At 38.1% G+C, this 17,888-nt stretch overlaps 1 protein-coding gene across 3 annotated transcripts in view; it reads left to right on the top strand.

The window, feature by feature from the left end:
• DMD (dystrophin) overlaps positions 1 to 17,888 on the top strand; it is a 2,676,723-nt gene that overhangs the window by 2,297,986 nt on the left and 360,849 nt on the right. For all 3 annotated transcript variants that reach the window (XM_058291720.2, XM_023592525.3, XM_058291721.2), the window contains 2 exons: positions 279 to 451; positions 9,083 to 9,239. In XM_058291720.2, coding sequence (XP_058147703.1) covers positions 279 to 451; positions 9,083 to 9,239 — 330 coding nt within the window. The remainder of the gene's footprint in view (positions 1 to 278; positions 452 to 9,082; positions 9,240 to 17,888) is intronic.

The following is a 17,888-nucleotide window of genomic DNA, read 5'->3' as shown; positions in this document are numbered from 1 at the left end:
GGCTCCTTAAAACAATATAATGTATCCACGGAAGAGAAGTTATAACTTCTAAAATTTGTAAAGTTATAAATAAATTACTTTCCAACTCAAAATGGCAAGAAATAAATTGGCTGTATCTAAGAAGATATGGGAGCGTATCTTCTTGTTTGTGGGCCCAATTGTTATTATGTTTTTTTAAATGTACACTTTAATTTTAACAGTACTCCAGACTCACATTCATAACTCTTTGCTTTTGGTTGGTAATTCTGAATATGTTCTGTGTCCCTGCTGTTTTGTAGGACCTCCAAGGAGAAATCGAAGCTCACACGGATGTCTATCACAACCTGGATGAAAATGGTCAGAAAATCCTGAGATCCCTAGAAGGTTCCGATGATGCGGTCCTGTTACAAAGACGTTTGGATACCATGAACTTTAAGTGGAGTGAGCTGCGGAAAAAGTCTCTCAATATTAGGTAGGAAAAGATCAGGAGCAAAATAGCCAGAAATGAATTAAAATGGCCAAATTTTCCTCATTTTCTGAGTACAAGTAGGTAATGTCTCATATGTTTATGTAAATCACCCAATTTCAGAATGATTCATTTTATTTTGAATAAATGAATCATTCATTTACTTGGTATGGAGATGATACTTGAGGGTTCAGATTAGATTAAAATGGTGATTTTTATAACCACAGGAGAGATGCATATTAAGACATTAGAGTGAATTTAAATGAGGAACACAGTATACTAATTTCACAGAGTTCTCTCTTGGCTTATCACAAGGTTATACAAAAAGCGGTAAAATTAATGTATGTTTATTATGGAAGTCTTTATTTGGCATTCCTCTAAATGCATAACAGCGGACATCCTTTAAATATTAATACTAATAACATATTATAATTAACCGTTTAGAGGAGATCTGGAGATGGTATAGCAATTTCCTGTCTTTTGCATCCTCTCAGATTTTGTTAGAATCCATCCTCTGTATACTAAACCTTTAGCTGCTCTATGCTCACCTATTTTGTACTTTATTTTTCCCGTGTACCAACTTTCTTTTAAGACGTTAACACATACGTCTCAGCATCGTTGTGGGGAGGGTAGAGTAAAGCTCTGGCTATAACAGTTTTGCAGTAGCTCATTGGTAGGACAAAAGAGCATGGATAACAAGTGAAATGCCAAGTGTTACCTAAATAAGCTAGGAAGTTTTGGGAATGGACGCCAGGCTTTTTGCTTTCTAATCGGTTGTTTTTCCTAAATTACCTCTCTTTTTACCTTTATATTCTTCTTCTGTATCTAAGGGAGAGGTGGTAGTGGATGGAGGTAGAAGAGGGCAAATGAACACAAGCCTCTTTATGAGGGAGTGCAGGAAATATCGGGTACTAAGATTACAAAGGGAAGATTTTTTTCCTTCTTTATATTTTTCAAAATTGTCCAAAATTTCAACACATAACATGTTTAATTCTATAATGAGGAAATAAAAAAACTGAACTTTTATTCATTCAAAAGCATTACTGTAAAAATATGGCACTTAATATGAAATAATAGTAGCACATGGTGCATCTATATACAATGCAATATTATAAGCACTTTATATTTATTAACTCATTTAATGCAGCCTCTTTTTACATTTGAAGAAACTGAGGCACAGAGGGGTTAAATAACTTGCCCAAGATCACATAGTTGGTGATATCTGAATCCAGGAAATCTGACTCCAGAGTAGACGCTTGTAACCAGCATATTACACCATAGAATATAAAGAAAGAAGGAAAGGGCATGACTCACCTAACTGTTACCAATAAGCACATAATAAATCCCAAAAGATAGAGCAGAGAAGCAGATTTCTAGGAGTAGAGAAGGATTTTTTTTTTAATTTATAAAGTTTTTCCCAAGTTTGCACACCAGCTTCTAAGACACCCATTTTTATCTCCCTCTGTCGTCCATGCAGTCTGTATCTATGAGTTGGAGGCAACAGTGGGCAATGACACTTGCAAAGATCTGGAGCCTCCGTTAGCTGTCTACAGTTTAAACTCTTAAGAGAGGTCAGGGTGTATAAAGACAAAGGCCACTTTCATAACAGCTGTCATTAAAAAGGAATGAAACGTGTGAGATGGAAAGGATCTTGGTTGGTAAAGTAAAGAAAAGAAAGTTATTCATTTTTTTGCAGGAAAGAAAAAGAAAGGCTCTGTAACCATTCAGAACCTCACTCACTGCCTTTTCTCTCCTTCATGTGAACTTGATGAAATAAAAGGAGAACTGAATGTGGCAAACGGCATGTCAGCCAAAATACAGGCTCTTCATTCCCAGCAATTCCCCATATGCCAGCCACTGCATTTTAATTCTTGCTGTCATTAATCAAGTAGAAAACAGTTACCTTAGTATATCTAAGGTACTGCAAATTCTGGAATTTAAATATTCAGATCAGTGGTTTTGGCTTTTAAGTAGACCTCTCTAATAATGCAGGATATGCTATAAGCACTCACTTACAAAATACAAAGAAGTAATTCTTCACATCAAAGCAATTTAGTTTATTTCCTGACACTTGGTTGACATAAGAGTATCAGTCAATCGGTAGTGAATGGCAGGGTTCAGTTGAGAGAGACACAGGAGAGGTAGTAATATGAGATGATTATGGAACAGGATAAATGGATCTCACCGAAATGAGGTCGGGCCTGAGAAATGGGTGGTCTCTACAGATTTGCTTGCAATTCTAAAGCTCTATTATTTTAACTCTGTAATAACTCTTTCTGAACCTGGGACAATTATTGAACTTTTCTACCTTGGTTTTTTTATATTTGAATGGATCTGATTAATTTCAAAGAAATGGTGTGAGTAAAAGTAAGGAGGATGTCTTTGAGAGAAAAGAATACAATAGTTGAAATTGTATAGTGGTATATCATAATTTATTTGAAGAAAAGCATATACCATCTATTCCACATGCTTTAACACATTGCATTTTGTCTAAGAGGTATAAGTATGAAAAGTGAATAGTCAGTGATAGTTAAGTGCCTGCAAACAAAACAAAAGATTAAATAGTTTTAAGTGGGAAAAAGTAAAGTGATTTTGTTTCATGGCATATATATACACATATACACATACATACGCACACACAGAGTTCTGGATGATATAATCTAACATCAGGATGGTGATTAGTCAAAGAAAATGTCTCTCATTCTAAAATGTTCCATATCCACAAACCTTACATTTTTTTTTATTTTAAATTGAGAAGTGGTCAAGTGAAATTTTTTTTCCACAAAAGAAATAGAAAGATTTCATTTTAATCTGCCACCAGAGTATCAACTTGTAGATTTTAGTATATAGTATTGACTATGGAAATCGCATCATTTGTTGTCAACATAATTTCAGCACAATTTACATTCTGTGAAATTCTTACACTTGGAGGAAAAACTTGTAAGTGTTGTATAAACATATTCACATTTATGAAATTCTGAACATTAATTTGAGAGGTGAGAACACCAACATTATACAGTCCACAGTGGCAATAAATCTCTTAGGGAGTACGTGGTATGAGAAGTTACAATAGTTAGAGGTTTTCTATAATGGAAAACAAAGAAAGAGCAAAAGGAAGCAGAAGCTTTCTGTGAAAGAAAAATCTAATTTGGACCTTGAGTATCTTTGACCTTCTTTCTCTTACTCTTGCAAAGTTAATTATTTTTGAAAGTTGGAGTTCCTGGTCCAAGTGGAAGGAAAAAAAAGTTTAATTGTCTTTGGGTTAATTATTTCTATTTAAAGCCCCATATGTCTCATTTTATTTCTGTAGCTCCTTATTATTTCTGCATTTGTACCTTTTCTTTCTATATGCTTAAGTGCTATTTTATTACACATGGGTAACGAAGATACACAAGGGTATATCGTTAGTTGTATAAAGGAAGTCAAAGTGAAAAAATTAATTCCAAATAACAAATTTTGCTTTAGGAATACAAGCTTTCAGCATAAAGTTTTATTAAGGATTTAAAAATAAGTATCGACCAAATCTCACTTGAACTATGTGTATCTAGAGAAACAATAATCACTTTAGCAGCCCCTGTAATTCTGGACTCCTGACACAGAAGAGTTCCATAAAAACCAAGCGAAATATCCCAACACACCTAAAGGTTCTACATTTTACCTAAACCTTACAAATGGTAGAAATGATCTCTCAGTAAAGATTAGCACTTGCTGTGTTGTCAGCTAGTAGTCCCTAAGCCCTTGTCCTCACTAATAAAGATAAATAGAAAATAAACACTAAATATGCCTCTCAAACCTCTTCTTGTATTTTCTATTGAGTAGGTAGAGGTAAATAGAGTTTATTTGGCAATTAGGAAGATACATTTTTGCTCAGGGATCAAAAACATTTAGTTAAAACCACTAAGGTTAGAGATTCATAAGAAAGATTTGTAATTTGCATTTCCCATGTCTCAACACGACAACAGCCCAAGTTATTTACTTAAGAGGCTGCCTTTACCTTTGCATCTCAGTTTTTTCATTTGAAAAACAAGAGGTTTGAACTATAACAACTAAGTTTCCTTCCAGCCCTAACAATCTCTAATATAAGCAGGGGGGGAAAGGTCATTACAAATATAAAGAATCATTTTCAGGAGGAGACATTCCAGATGCAAGCATAGATTAATCCTTTAAAATAATTGGTGTACGTTCTTGAAAATAAAAATAGAACAGCTGCTTCCCACAAATGTATTATAGAAATGTGCCTTAAAAACACTTCACAAGCTTCATATGATCAAAGAAAATTTCTTCTGAGCTCGTGGTATTTCATTACATTTAGAACTCCTTCAAAATCATGTCACTTAAAAATACCACCTTTGGGGTGGGGGCAATAACACTCTTGCCCCATGGAGACCAAGTACTGTTTAAGGCATAATATAAAATACTTTAAGAAATGACTTCTCAAAGAATGGTGCTGGGGCTCATCTGTAAAGTTTCTCAAACTCTTGTTATAAGTACAGGTTTTCCTGGAGAGCCCCTGTAGCTTAGTGTTTGAGGGCCTGTTTCCCATGTATGAGGTCTACTTTGATCCCCAGTGACTCCTTTTAAAAAAGTATAGATTCCTGTTAAAAGTACATGCCCCAGGGAAGCGGCTGTGGCTTGGTAAGTTGGGCTCCTGTCTCCCATATGGGAGGTCCTGGGTTCATGTCCTGGGGCTTCCTTGTGAAGGCAGCCTCGCCGGCAGGCTGCGTAGTACCACGGGCTGCAAGTGTCACAGACAGCCAACTCAGCAAGGTGACGCAACAAAAAGGGAGACAAGCCAAAAAAAAAAAAAAGCAGAACAAGCAGCAAATGGATACAGAGCAGAGAGCAGACAGCAAGCAAGCCTGGGTGGGGGGTCGGGGGGAGAATAAACAGATAAGTAATAAATACAGACACAGAACGCACAGCAAATGGACACAGAAAGCAGACAGCAGGGAAGCGGATTTGGCACAATGGATCAGGCGTCCGTCTACCACATGGAGGTCCACGGTTCAAACCCCGGGCCTCCTTGACCCGTGTGGAGCTGGCCCATGCGCAGTGCTGATATGCGCAAGGAGTGCCCTGCCACGCAGGGGTATCCCCCGCGTAGGGGAGCCCCACGCACAAGGAGTGTGCCCCGTAAGGAGAGCCGCCCAGTGTGATAAAAAGTGCAGCCTGCCCAGGAGTGACACCGCACACACGGAGAGCTGACACAGCAAGATGATGCAACAAAACGAGACACAGATTCTGGGTGCCGCTGACAAGAATACAAGTGGGCACAGAAGAACACACAGCGAATAGACACAGACAGCAGACTGGGGGGGGGGGGTGTGGCGCGGGGAAGGGGAGAGAAATACATTTTAAAATCTTAAAAAAAAAAAAACAAAGAAAGCAGACAGCAAGCAAGAAGCTGCAGGGCGGGGTGATAAAAAAAAAAAAGTACATGCCTATCTAAGTCAGAAATTTTGGAGGTGAGACCGAGGAATATGGATTTTAAACAAGCTGTTCAAATGTTGCTTATGCACACTCAAGTTAGAGCCTCAGCTTTAAGTTGACTATCTCTGTGCGGGTATGTGTTGTTTTAAATAAGAAGCGGTTCTCTGACTGACTTTCTTCTCCCCAGCCCTTACCCATGACCCTTTGTCCTTTATAAGCCTTTTGCTTTTAAGTTTTGTTCCTCATAGCACAGCTTTCCTTTTACTCCCCTGCTTTAGGAGGCGAAAGGAAGAAACAGTCACTTGATATTTGATAATTAATGTGATCCAACATACTGAAATTTACCTAACTTCAGACTTCCGGAAAGGTGCCCTCACTAAGATACAGGAGAGCTTTTTTATCTTTCGCGCTTCCAGGTCTTTCTTCTGTTGCTCCGTTAACTCTTCACACTATCCCTTCCCATTGGCTTCTAACACTCTCCCTATCTCGTACCATGGGAATTTCTCTCAGATCCTTTAGAATTGAATTCCCTAGTCTCAGATTTTTTTCCTCTTCTGGAGGACAACAAAGGGGCTCATTGACTTATTAATAATTAGTCAGCACTATTTAACCTAGAACCAGGGCTGTAGCACTTCCTGATATAAACCACGCAGCAGCCGGAGGCCTCACCGCAGGGAGCCTGCCTGCCCACCCTTCAGTATGTCCTTCTCTAGACCCCTCTGTCCTCACCAGACAGGAGGAGGCCGAGCATTAGGCATTTTTATGGTCTCCCTTAGCTTCCCTACTTTCCAGTGCTTCATTGGGCACTCAATAAATAATTATTTAAGCAGTGTGTCTCCTGCCGCTGCTTGCTTTTCCATGTCTTGACTGTGCTTCTTTTTACCTTCCTTTCAAAATGTCGTGCTTGCACCCTTGCTTCTTCCTCAAGGGGACCAGGCAGCAACTTCGAGACACCCCTGGGAATCGCTGTAACCAGTAGTCATTACACGCCATTAAACAGCTAAAATCTCACAGAGGGGATTCTCACTTAGGCTTATCATGGAAAAGTGATAACTGAAAGAGTAGAAGGGAACAGAAATATAAAAGAACTGATCTCTATACTGCATGCTATGTGTGCTGTTATACTTAATTCAGGTATTTATGATATTCCATGATTCATTTATTACATAATAATAGCCTTACAGTCCTGAGCAAGTAATTGCTCTAATTGGATGGAAATGCCCTCAGTTTTTCTGAATATAATGCTTATATTGCTCATTATAGAAAGAAAATCCTGACAATTTGGAAAAGTATGAAGATGAAGGAATAAATCACCTGTAACTCTACCTGTGAGGGATAACCTAGTTGTTAGTTGTCATTCCAGAATTTTTTCATGCATGGTCAAGCATGTGCACACAAATACATACACAAACATTTTAGAAACATACACTTTATACATTTTTGTAACCTGCTTTTTCACTTGGCAGCTGACACGATAGTCTTTCCATATTCATAAATATTTACCAATCCCATTATATTGAACATCTGTATAAGATTTCATATGACGGCACCATTGTGTATGTAACCAGTTTCCTGATATTGCATATTTAAGTCATTTATACTTTGCCTCAATCTTAAAGGATGCTAAAAATAACATTCTTGTACCTATAGCTCTGCATGCTTTTCCAGTTACTTCCCTAGTATAAATTCCTTATATTCGAACTTGTGCGCCATTGAAGTTACAAATTTTAAAGACAGTTATATATCATCAAATTATCCTTCAGAAAGTTTGAAAGAATTTAATCTCAGTAGACAAGTACTCTTTAGTGCTTTTGTTTGACTAACACTTGAAGAACTGTATTTGAAATGTCAGGCAAAGTTAACAAATGGCCAAGGGAAATACTTCTCTCTACCTGGTTTCATTTGCAACATTAGAGTCTATGCTATATTTATGTTATAAACAGCATTAATTTTAATGAATTAATTAGTACTTGCTGGTTATAGTTGAGTAATACAGCATAATAACTGATTTACCTGAGGATAAAGCTTTGGCTAACATTGTATTTCCTCTTTGTTTTAGGGATGATGATTTATTTTATTAATTTAGCTTAGCATCCCCAAATGAAATGTGGGTTTTATAACACAGATCATTCATTTGTATGTTATTTTTTTTTAAAAAAGATTTATTTTTTCTTTATTTCTCTCCTGTTCCCCCGCTTCCCCAGTTGTCTGCTCTCTGTGTGCATTCGCTGAGTCGTCTTCTGTGACGGCTTCTATCCTTATCAGTGGCACCGGAAATCTGTGTTTCTTTTGGTTGCATCATCTTGTTGTGTCAGCTCTCCATGTGTGCGGCACCACTCCTGGGCAGACTGCACTTCCTTTCCCACTGGGTGACTCTCCTTAGGGAGCGCACTCCTTGCGCGTGGGGCTCTCCTATGCAGGCGACACCCCTGCGTTTGTATGTTCTTAAATGGCTTCTAGGATTGACATGTTCTAAACACAGTTTCTGGTAAGGCACTCTGTCTCCTGCCTAAATCATTCATGTTTGGGGGAGGCTTTTGGGCAAATGTCTGATTTTACTTTTCCAAATGAGTTGTTGTGTCAGTACATTTTACACAAAAGAAACAAAGTGGAAAATGTTGGCACTTGGTGAAAACAAATCCCAGTTGCACACAAATAAAGAAGGAGGGAGGGAAAGGAGATGCATATGGGAAGAGGAAGGGAAAGGAACAGACGCCAGACAGAAGGAGTCGATGGAAGGGGCTGCCCAGGGTGTCGAAATTAAAAAGTCAAAATATGGGGAGAGACCTTTCCATTTCTCAAAGCAGAAAGAATTCCAGTCCGAGCATGAGTCACCTGGAAACTCAGTGGTTTATATTAGTCACTGGGTCCATTTTTTCCTACTGAAAACATTAAACATCATTTATTGCAACGGTATGGGAAAGTAATCCATTCCAGTATATATTTCATGCCCAGAGTCTCAGAATTCTGCATGTGGGAATAAACATATGGCTAAGCACTGCCTCTCCCCAAAATTGCCATCAAAATGTTGTTGTTTTGTGGCTCTTGAAAATCAGGTAGTCCAAATTTAACTGAGAACCACTATGTAGTTTACAATCGGTTTATATAATATGGTGCTAATCGATTAATATACCTTTAAAGGGATTGTTAGAATCAGCAAATATACTTCCAGTTATTCTTGACAGTTTGCTTCTGTTATTTTTTTAGGTCCCATTTGGAAGCCAGTTCTGACCAGTGGAAGCGCCTGCACCTTTCTCTTCAGGAACTTCTGGTGTGGCTACAGCTGAAAGACGATGAGCTAAGCCGGCAGGCACCCATTGGAGGCGATTTTCCAGCAGTTCAGAAGCAGAATGATGTACACAGGGTAGGACATTTTAAACCTAGTACCTTACACATAGTAGGCATTCAGTGACTCTTTTTAAATTAGTTTTGATTGAACTTGAAGAGAAAACTGTTTTACTTCCTGTAGTCAAAGAGTTTTAAATCAACCAAGTCACTATAATAATAAATGTCAAAAGCATCTGCAATAGTAATGGCCTCTAAGAAATTGCCCACATCTATTGGCAATATTTTTTAACTTTTTATTATGGAAAATATTAAACATTTACAAAAGTAGGCAGAGTGGGGAAATGGATGGGGCTCAAGTGATAGTGCCTCTGTCTACCATATGGAAGGACCCAGATTCAATCCCTGCTACCTCCTGGTGAAAAAGAAGGAGAGAAAGTGTTCCTGCACAGTGAGCCAGTGCCCACGTGGTGAGCCGAGTGCCCGCACGGTGAGCCACGTGCCCACGTGAGTGCCTGTGCAGTGAGCCGGTGCCCGTGTGGTGACCAAGTGCCCATGTAAGTGAGTCATGCAGCAAGATGATGATGCAACAAAAGAGAGACAAAGGAGAGAGTGAAGGTGAAGCACAGCAGAGACCAGGAACTGAGGTGGCACAATTGACAGGGAACCTCTCTCCACATCAGAGGTCCCCAGGATCAAGTCCTGGTGAAACCTAGAGGAGAAAGATGGGAAGATAAAAAGAGAAATAGATACAGAAGGTCACACAGCAAATGGACACAGACAGCAAAAACAACAGGGCAGGGCAGGGGAGGGGGAAAAAAAGAGAGTTAAAAAAAAAGTAGGCAGAGTACTATAATAAATCCCCATGTACCCATCAGGACTTCAACAATTATATCAAGCCATGGCTGATGTTTTTTTCTCCCATATCTCGACTCTTCCTCAGTTACTTCCAAGCAAATCTCAGGCATGTATTATTTCATTCATAAAATATTTCAGAAAGTATTTCTAAAAGGCAAAGATTTGCCTCTTAAAAATAACCACAGGACTACTGTAATTCTTTAAAAATATAAAAAATTTCATAATATTGAATATTCAGTCATTATCAGATTTCCATTTCTCTCATATATAATTAATCTTTAACAGTTTTATTTTTGTTTGTTTAAAACAGATTTGAAAAATGGTCTACAAATTGATTTCAGTCAATTTGTCTCTTAAATTTTTTTACTTTATATTTTGAAACAATTATAAATTTGCAGTAAGTTTCAAAAGATAGTATAGAGGGTTCCCTGTCCTTTCACTGTTTCCTCTATTGGTGACATCTTATGAAACTATAATACAAACCAAAATCAGGAAATTGACATTGGTAAACTATATATGTATAGTTCTATACCATTTTATCCTGCGTGTAGATTTGTGTAACCACCACCAAATCAAGATGCAGGACTATTCCCTCACCACAAAGAACTCCTTTGCATTGCCCCTTTATCATCACATTGATTTCCTTCACCCCTACTCCATCCCTAATCCCTGGCAACCACTCAACTGTTCATCTCTATAATGTCATCTCAAGAATGTTATATAAATGGAATCGTGTTACATAGAATCTTTTAAAATTGGCTTTATCCACGAAACAGTGCCCTTGTATTAATCAGGAATCAACCAAAGATGCAGAACCAGTAGGATATCTTTTTCCAAGAGATTTATTCCAAGGAATTGCTTTATGCAATTGTGGGTGCTGGTCTAGAAAGTCTGACATCCACAGAGCAGGCAGCCAGAAAGGGAGGTTCACAGGCAGGCTGGAACCCCTGAGGATCAGGCTGAAGATGCAAAATCCTTTCCTAGTAGTGTTTGGTTGAATAACTGGGAGAAGGTGTGTGTATGTTACAAAATGGCTCTTACTCCCCTTCCCTCCTCTCTCACAAGAGGGTATGTCATCATCTGTATATTTTCCTTCATTCCTTTTATTTTCTTTTCCCTTGCCATTTATTTCTTGAACAAATCAGGTCATTTTTTTTTTTCTGTAGGGTTTCCAACAGTTTGAATTTTGCAGATTCCATTATAGTGGAGTTTTAAAAACATGTTCCTCTGTCCTCTCTATGCTTATGAATCAGTAGATGAATCTAGACCAACAGAAATTTCCATGGTAAAGTTAATGAAAACCACATATGTAATTTAAAATTTTCGGGAAGCCCCATTTTAAAAATAAATAAAAACAGGTAAAATTAATTTTAATAATATATTTTACTTAACCCAGGATATGAAAAATAATACTATTTCAACGTGCAATCAATATAAACATTTATACTTACAGCACATCTCAATTCAAACTAGCCATACTTCAAATGCTCAGGAGCCAGGTGTGTCTAGTAGCTGCTATATTGGGCAAAGCAGTTCTAGAGGCTTGATCATATTTGGGTTTGATTTTTTTTTTGGCAAGACTGCTTCATAGGTGGTAATATATTTTTCCATTATCAAGAGGTCCGTAATGTCTTGTTTTTTCTTTTCCATGGGTGTATTTAGCAGCTGGGTAGGGGTTGCAATATGATAAGTGTCTGTTTCTATCATTCCTTCTCCATTTATTATCTGTAATACTGCTATGAAAAAAAATGTTCACTCATACACTGTTTGGGTGCCCAGTGGTGCCATTGGTCTAGGATAGGCAGGATAAATGTTCTTCATCACCAGTTTTCCAAAGTAACGATTTGTTCTCCAGCGTCCTCCAACAATGACCAAGTTTCTTTCTTTTGTTTTTAGTTACATTTCTGTCTTCTCTACTAGACTCTGAGTGGAGAAGGCAGAGATTTGGTTTTACTTGCCCCCAAGACCCTAATACCTGGTGTAGAGTAGATACTTACAAGTTTTGTTGAAATAAGAATAAAAAGGTACATAAACAGAGAGGAATAGTCAAATAAATTACTACCAAGCAACAAAAGCTTGACAAAATGCTGCTGTTTTTGTATGTTCAGCACTTAAAGGGAAGGCTTCTATGGTGATATGGTCAAACGTGGCAGCTCAAAGAGAGGTCATTATTGCAGAAAAGAAGATGTAGAACATTACAAATAGGAAGGAGTTGTGGGAAGATCCAGTATCTTTGCAAAATTTGCCAAGGAAGCTGCCAATTTCTCCTTTAGCCATCCCCCTTCATATAATTTAGAATACTAAATTAGTTTTGGGGGGTAGGGTGGCATAATTGTAAACTTTTTAATGTTTTAACTTTTGAGTAAACAGTCAACACATTCTGGCATTCATTGCAATTGATGAGCCTTTTTAAATGAATACATTATATGACAATGAAATGATACAGAATCTCTAGAAATAATGAACTTTTACCCCAGTTCCGGAAACCACAGAAGATGAAGCACTTGAGAAGTAAACTAGGAGTCTGGAGGCTCAGATTCTAGTCATCGCTCCCTCATGAGTTAGATTGTGATTGCTACTTTGTTCTTCAGCTGTAAGATGAAGAAATTGAACCAAAAATTGCCACAGTCCCTTCTAGCCAGCATTTGATAAAAATACCGCCGTGCTATCCCTAGTTATTGGCTTTGGTTGCTTGCTCACAGTGATAAAAATAATAATAATAATAATAGTTCTCTTAACCAGTAACATGCTTTTGGAATACAGTTATGCTAGAGTTATGGGTCACACGCATCAGAGTGAAGTTCATTAACCCCCACAGGACTAGTTACTTTCCTTCAACTTATCAGGGCTTCCAAGCCCATTGATAACTCCGTGCACTATCCGTTAGTCCTGCTGCTCCTCCATCTTCATCTCCCTCCAAGTCCAACTTAGATTCAGTCATCAAACGCAATCATAACTCTTTTCTAAAACCCAAAAATTCTTTGCCTTTTTAAAAATCATTTTGTAGCTGCAATCTACAAACCCCTAAAGCTGGGGAAATCTAACAATACTCTCCTCACCTATGTCCAGACACTGTCTACCTCTGACATCACCATAGTTACAAGAGACCATTTCACCTTTTCTTTTTTTTTCAAGATTTATTTTTATTTATTTCTCTCCCGTTCTCCACCCCCCTGCCCCTGCCACGTTGTCTGCTCTCTCTGTCCATTCGCTGTGTGTTCTTCTGTGTATGCTTGCATTCTTGTCAGCAGCACCGGGCATCTGTGTCTCTTTTTGTCGCATCATCTTGCTGCGTCAACTCTCCATGTGTGCGGCGCCACTCCTGGGCAGGTTGCACTTTTTTTGCATGGGGCAACTCTCCTTGCGTGGTGCACTCTTTGCTCGTGGGGCTCCCCTACGCGGGGAACACCCCTACATGGCAGGGCATTCCTTGTGCGCATCACCACTGCGTGTGGGCCAGCTCACCACACAAGTCAGGAGGCCCTGGGTTTGAACCCTGGACCTCCTGTATGGTAGGCGGACGCTCTATCAGTTGAGCCAAATCCGCTTCCCTAACTATTCTTTTTCCATCTATGCTTGTCACCCTCCAATCCCGTTTTAAAATTCCAGTCAGTGTAATCTCACCAAAACATAAATTGGATTATGTCTTAGCACTCTTCAGTGACTTCTCTTTTTTTTTCTCTCTCTATTTTTTTTTATTGATTTTGTAATAATATTACATTAAAAATATATATGTGAGGTCCCATTCAACCCCACCCCCCCCACCCCACCTCTCCCCCCCCCCCCCCAGCAACACTCGTTCCCATCATCATGACACATCCATTGGATTTGGTAAGTACATCTTTGGTCACCTCTGCACCTCATAGTCAATGGTCCACATCATGGTCCATACTCTCCTCCATTCCATCCAGTGGGCCCTGTGAGGATTTACAATGTCTGGTGATTGCCCCTGAAGCACCATCCAGGGCAGCTCCATGTCCCAAAGACGCCTCCACCTCTCATCTCTTCCTGCCTTTCCCCATACCCATCAGCCACCATGTCCACTTTTCCCAATCCAATGCCACCTCTTCTATGTGGACATTGGATTCTTCAGTGACTTCTCAATGTCCTTCAATAAAGACCAAAATCCTCAGTAAGGGCCACAAGGCCCTATCTGGCTGGTCTGTCCCCTACTTTCTCTTTTCTTACTTCTTTTCTGGCCACCAGACATACTGCCTTCCTTTGTTTTTTTCCAGTTCTCCATGTTCCTCTCAGGTCTGCCTTTAAACGTTCTGGTCCGTCTGTCTGAAACCCTTTATCCCCACGCATGCCTTTACTTAATTTCCTGGCCAACAAAAAATAATCCTTTATATTTTGGCTTAGACATTGAGCAAACTTTTTCCCTATGCCCACTTTGACTCCCTTTTATACACTCTCAAAATACCCTCTACTTTTCCTTGTATAACTTTCCTCTGTGACTTAGTATTCTTTGTCATCATGTATATTTGTAATTATGTGATTAATGTCAATTCTCCTCATAAGTCATGTGCCCCAAGAAACTTTTCTTTTAGGGGAGTTGTCATTTTTATATCCACTCTACCTAGTACATGGTAGACTCTGAATGGATAAAATGATGAAGGAATCCAAGAAGGAAAGAAAAGAGGGAGGGAAGAAGGAAAAACCCAACCAATGAGCTAACCTTAATCCTTTTCATTCTTCCCTCCTTTACTGAGACCAAGTGTGGGGAAAGGAAGAATAGAATGATCCTTTCTCACTTGCAGGACTTTTCTGTTTACTCCCAACAACACATGCTTTTGTAATGTGTGTAGCCCATGTTTTTTTACTGGTAGTCTGGCTCAGTGCTTTCACATGCTTCCCTTCTTTTCTTTAAGAAAAATACTCATCGCGAAACAGTCTTTCCTCAAAGAATATCATCACTTCCGAGTGTCAACAAAGGACAATTTAGCACCCTGTTTTACCCAGGGTTTAGTCACATTTATGTCACATTTATTAGCCTTTTGATAGTTGCAATGGAAAGTTTTGCTAGTTAGTGATGCTCTTGTTACCTGTGGACAAAAGGAACAAAGGAAAACCCTTGAAACTGGCTCTTCCTATTAGCTGTTCTGAACACACTTAGGAAAAGAGAAAGGAAACACGGTAAGTACAAAACTCCATCACGATCAAGTCTGACAGATTTTTTATTGGTAGTCTTTTGTTTTGCTTTGCCGTGTTTCCAGGATTATAAATTGTCTTGCTCTTTATGGGTTTCTTGATTGAAAAACTGTTTATATAGAATGTTTGGTATCAAGATGGGTCACTTGTAATCATAAACTTGTTCCCCATATATTTGGCATGTCACTTTTTTTAATCACCTGCTTGCTATCTATTGTAAATTATTAAAGCCCTTGTTTGCTGCTTTTTATGGGAATACAAATCCCATAAAAATGTCAGAACTTGAAACTATAATCAAATATTGTTCATTTTTACTTTTCTTTTCTATAAATCAGGATGTTTATAAAACAGGTCATTTCTATTCCCTTCGTATATCATTGCAAATTAATGCTAAAATTCCGTAGCAAAAAATCATATGTCTTGTCCTTTTTCTTAGGAGGAAAATATATAGTCAGTTTCAATTATTGTAGTGGAAGTCAACCTATAAGTAAAATTCCAGGGTGGTCCACACAGGTACTTGGGGACTGTAATCTCACTCTCCAAAGCAATTTTCATACCCATGGGAGTGGATCCATGTTCCCCAAACCAGCTGGGCAGCATAGCAACTGCAACTGGAATGGCTCTCAAGACTAATTAATAAAATAATGCTCCATATGCAATGAAGTGTTATAAATAATTAAAGCTCAAATTTGCCTTAGCAGATATAAACTGACCAATTTTATATCTTTTGAATATATTATCCTGGCTTTTATGCTTCCTCATTACTTGCCTCACTAGACTGACTCATTTTCAATTAGTGTGTATTATTCAGGTCCAGATATATTTTAAAAACTGACTTCCTCTGTTTTACTTGAGCAGTCACTAAAGTGATATTTATTACTTGTCTACTTCTGTGATTAACCTAGAGAGAGTTTTAAAGGAACAAATCACAGTGGGGAATTTCTAAGGAGATCTGCAGTATACCAGGAGTTTATTTAATCCCCTTCATCCTACCCCAAATCCAAATGGAGATTAGACCTTGATTACAAGAACACTGTAGGTAATGACTTTTTGTTTACATTTTGATTAATGAAATTGTCATTAGGTTTTCATCTTTCAATTTAAAAAATCTCTATAATCCCTTCTCTAGAGACCATTAAGGACACCCTTAAAGCATCCTGAAAATTTCAGGTTGAAATTTAGATGGAAGAAATCAATACATACATTATTAAAACAATGGACAGAAAGCCATTATTGCTTGGGTGCTGTTGACAAATGAAAAGGCTTGAATAAAGTAGTTTACTTGTTCGTTTGTCAGGTCATATATTATGCATGTTCGATTTTCTCGGAAGTCACCACAAAGTGAGGGAGAAGTTTAGAAATCCAATAAAAAATCCTGAAATCATGTTGTAGATTAGACACTCACTTAGGCTAATTCTGTTATCAATGTTGACCTGCTCATTTTGGGTCTATTTTACTATATGTGTTAGCTTGATGAGTTCCCTTTGTTCTCTTTCCACAGAAATAGAACATTTCTTTGGGTGCCATTTGTGAATGTTAAGATTCAAGTCAGCTCTGTATTTTAAAAAATGCATTGTTTCTATCATCTCTGAAATACAACAGAAAGGCTGTGATCAAGTGATTCACTCCGCCATTCATTGATCTTACCTCTTAGAATTTCTAAACAACTTTGGCTTTCCTATCAAGTTCACTGTTAGTTATGTCTGCTCTAAGATGCCTACTTGGCCATGTTGGAGAAAGTAGACATCTTTTTTATCTATTAGTTTTTTACCACTAATAGAGTAAACTACTTTTGCATGAGTTTCATATTCTCTGCAGTCGTAATTAGGGATGCTGAATAGAAATGACAAAAATTATTTTTAGAACTACATTTCCAGGCATTTGAGGAAGTCTTCTGAGAACTAGCTATATCATCAAAACTTGAAAACAGTCATCGAAGAATTGCTGCTTTTCTTTAGTGACTGTAAGAAGATAGAATATGAATAATTTACAAATTGACTTCTCTACCTAAGCCCTCTTTCTAACTTTGTCAAAATATTTTGCAATCTTGACAAATATTCTTAAAAATATTTGTATAGTGTTTTGCCTTTACAAAGCACTTTTTCACACGTTATTCATTTAATTTCAAATAAACATGTGATCTTTTTTTCTTTTCCAAAGAAATATTAGGAAACACCCTATCAATAAGTCAGAAGCCTAGAATTTATTGATCCATCCAGTAACTATTTATTGAGTGCCTACCCTATGCCAGGGGGCTAAGGATATAGTTGTGAACAAAATGAGCCTCTCCCTTCACAGACTTTCAAGTTTTAGTGAGGGGAAGACACAGCAACCCAATAAATTAATACATGAAATCATGTCAGGTAGTAGTAAGAGCTATGGAAGACAAAATAAAATAGGAACAGAGAGAGATGGAGAAAGGAGTAGGGGCCTCTCTTGGCGGTTATATTTGAGTCAAGACCCTTGTAAAGTGAGAGAGTGAGCCAAGCAAAGACTTTGGGTGAAGAATTTTCTACTCAGAAGGAGCAGCAAATGCAAAAGCCTAGATATAAGGACAGGTTTGGTGTATTCAAGGAACAGCAAGACCAGCAGTGTACCTAAATGGAAATGAGAAGAGTAGATGGCGACAGGTTGTAGAGATAAGCAAAGGCCAAGTCATGAACATCTTGTAGGCAATGGTAAAGAAATTGGTTTTATTCTGAGTGAAATAAGACATCAC

Source organism: Dasypus novemcinctus, chromosome X, assembly GCF_030445035.2.
Source record: "Dasypus novemcinctus isolate mDasNov1 chromosome X, mDasNov1.1.hap2, whole genome shotgun sequence".
Taxonomy (NCBI): domain Eukaryota; kingdom Metazoa; phylum Chordata; class Mammalia; order Cingulata; family Dasypodidae; genus Dasypus; species Dasypus novemcinctus.
The sequence above is the reverse complement of the archived record's forward strand: the minus strand, read 5'-3'. Positions and strand labels throughout refer to the sequence as shown.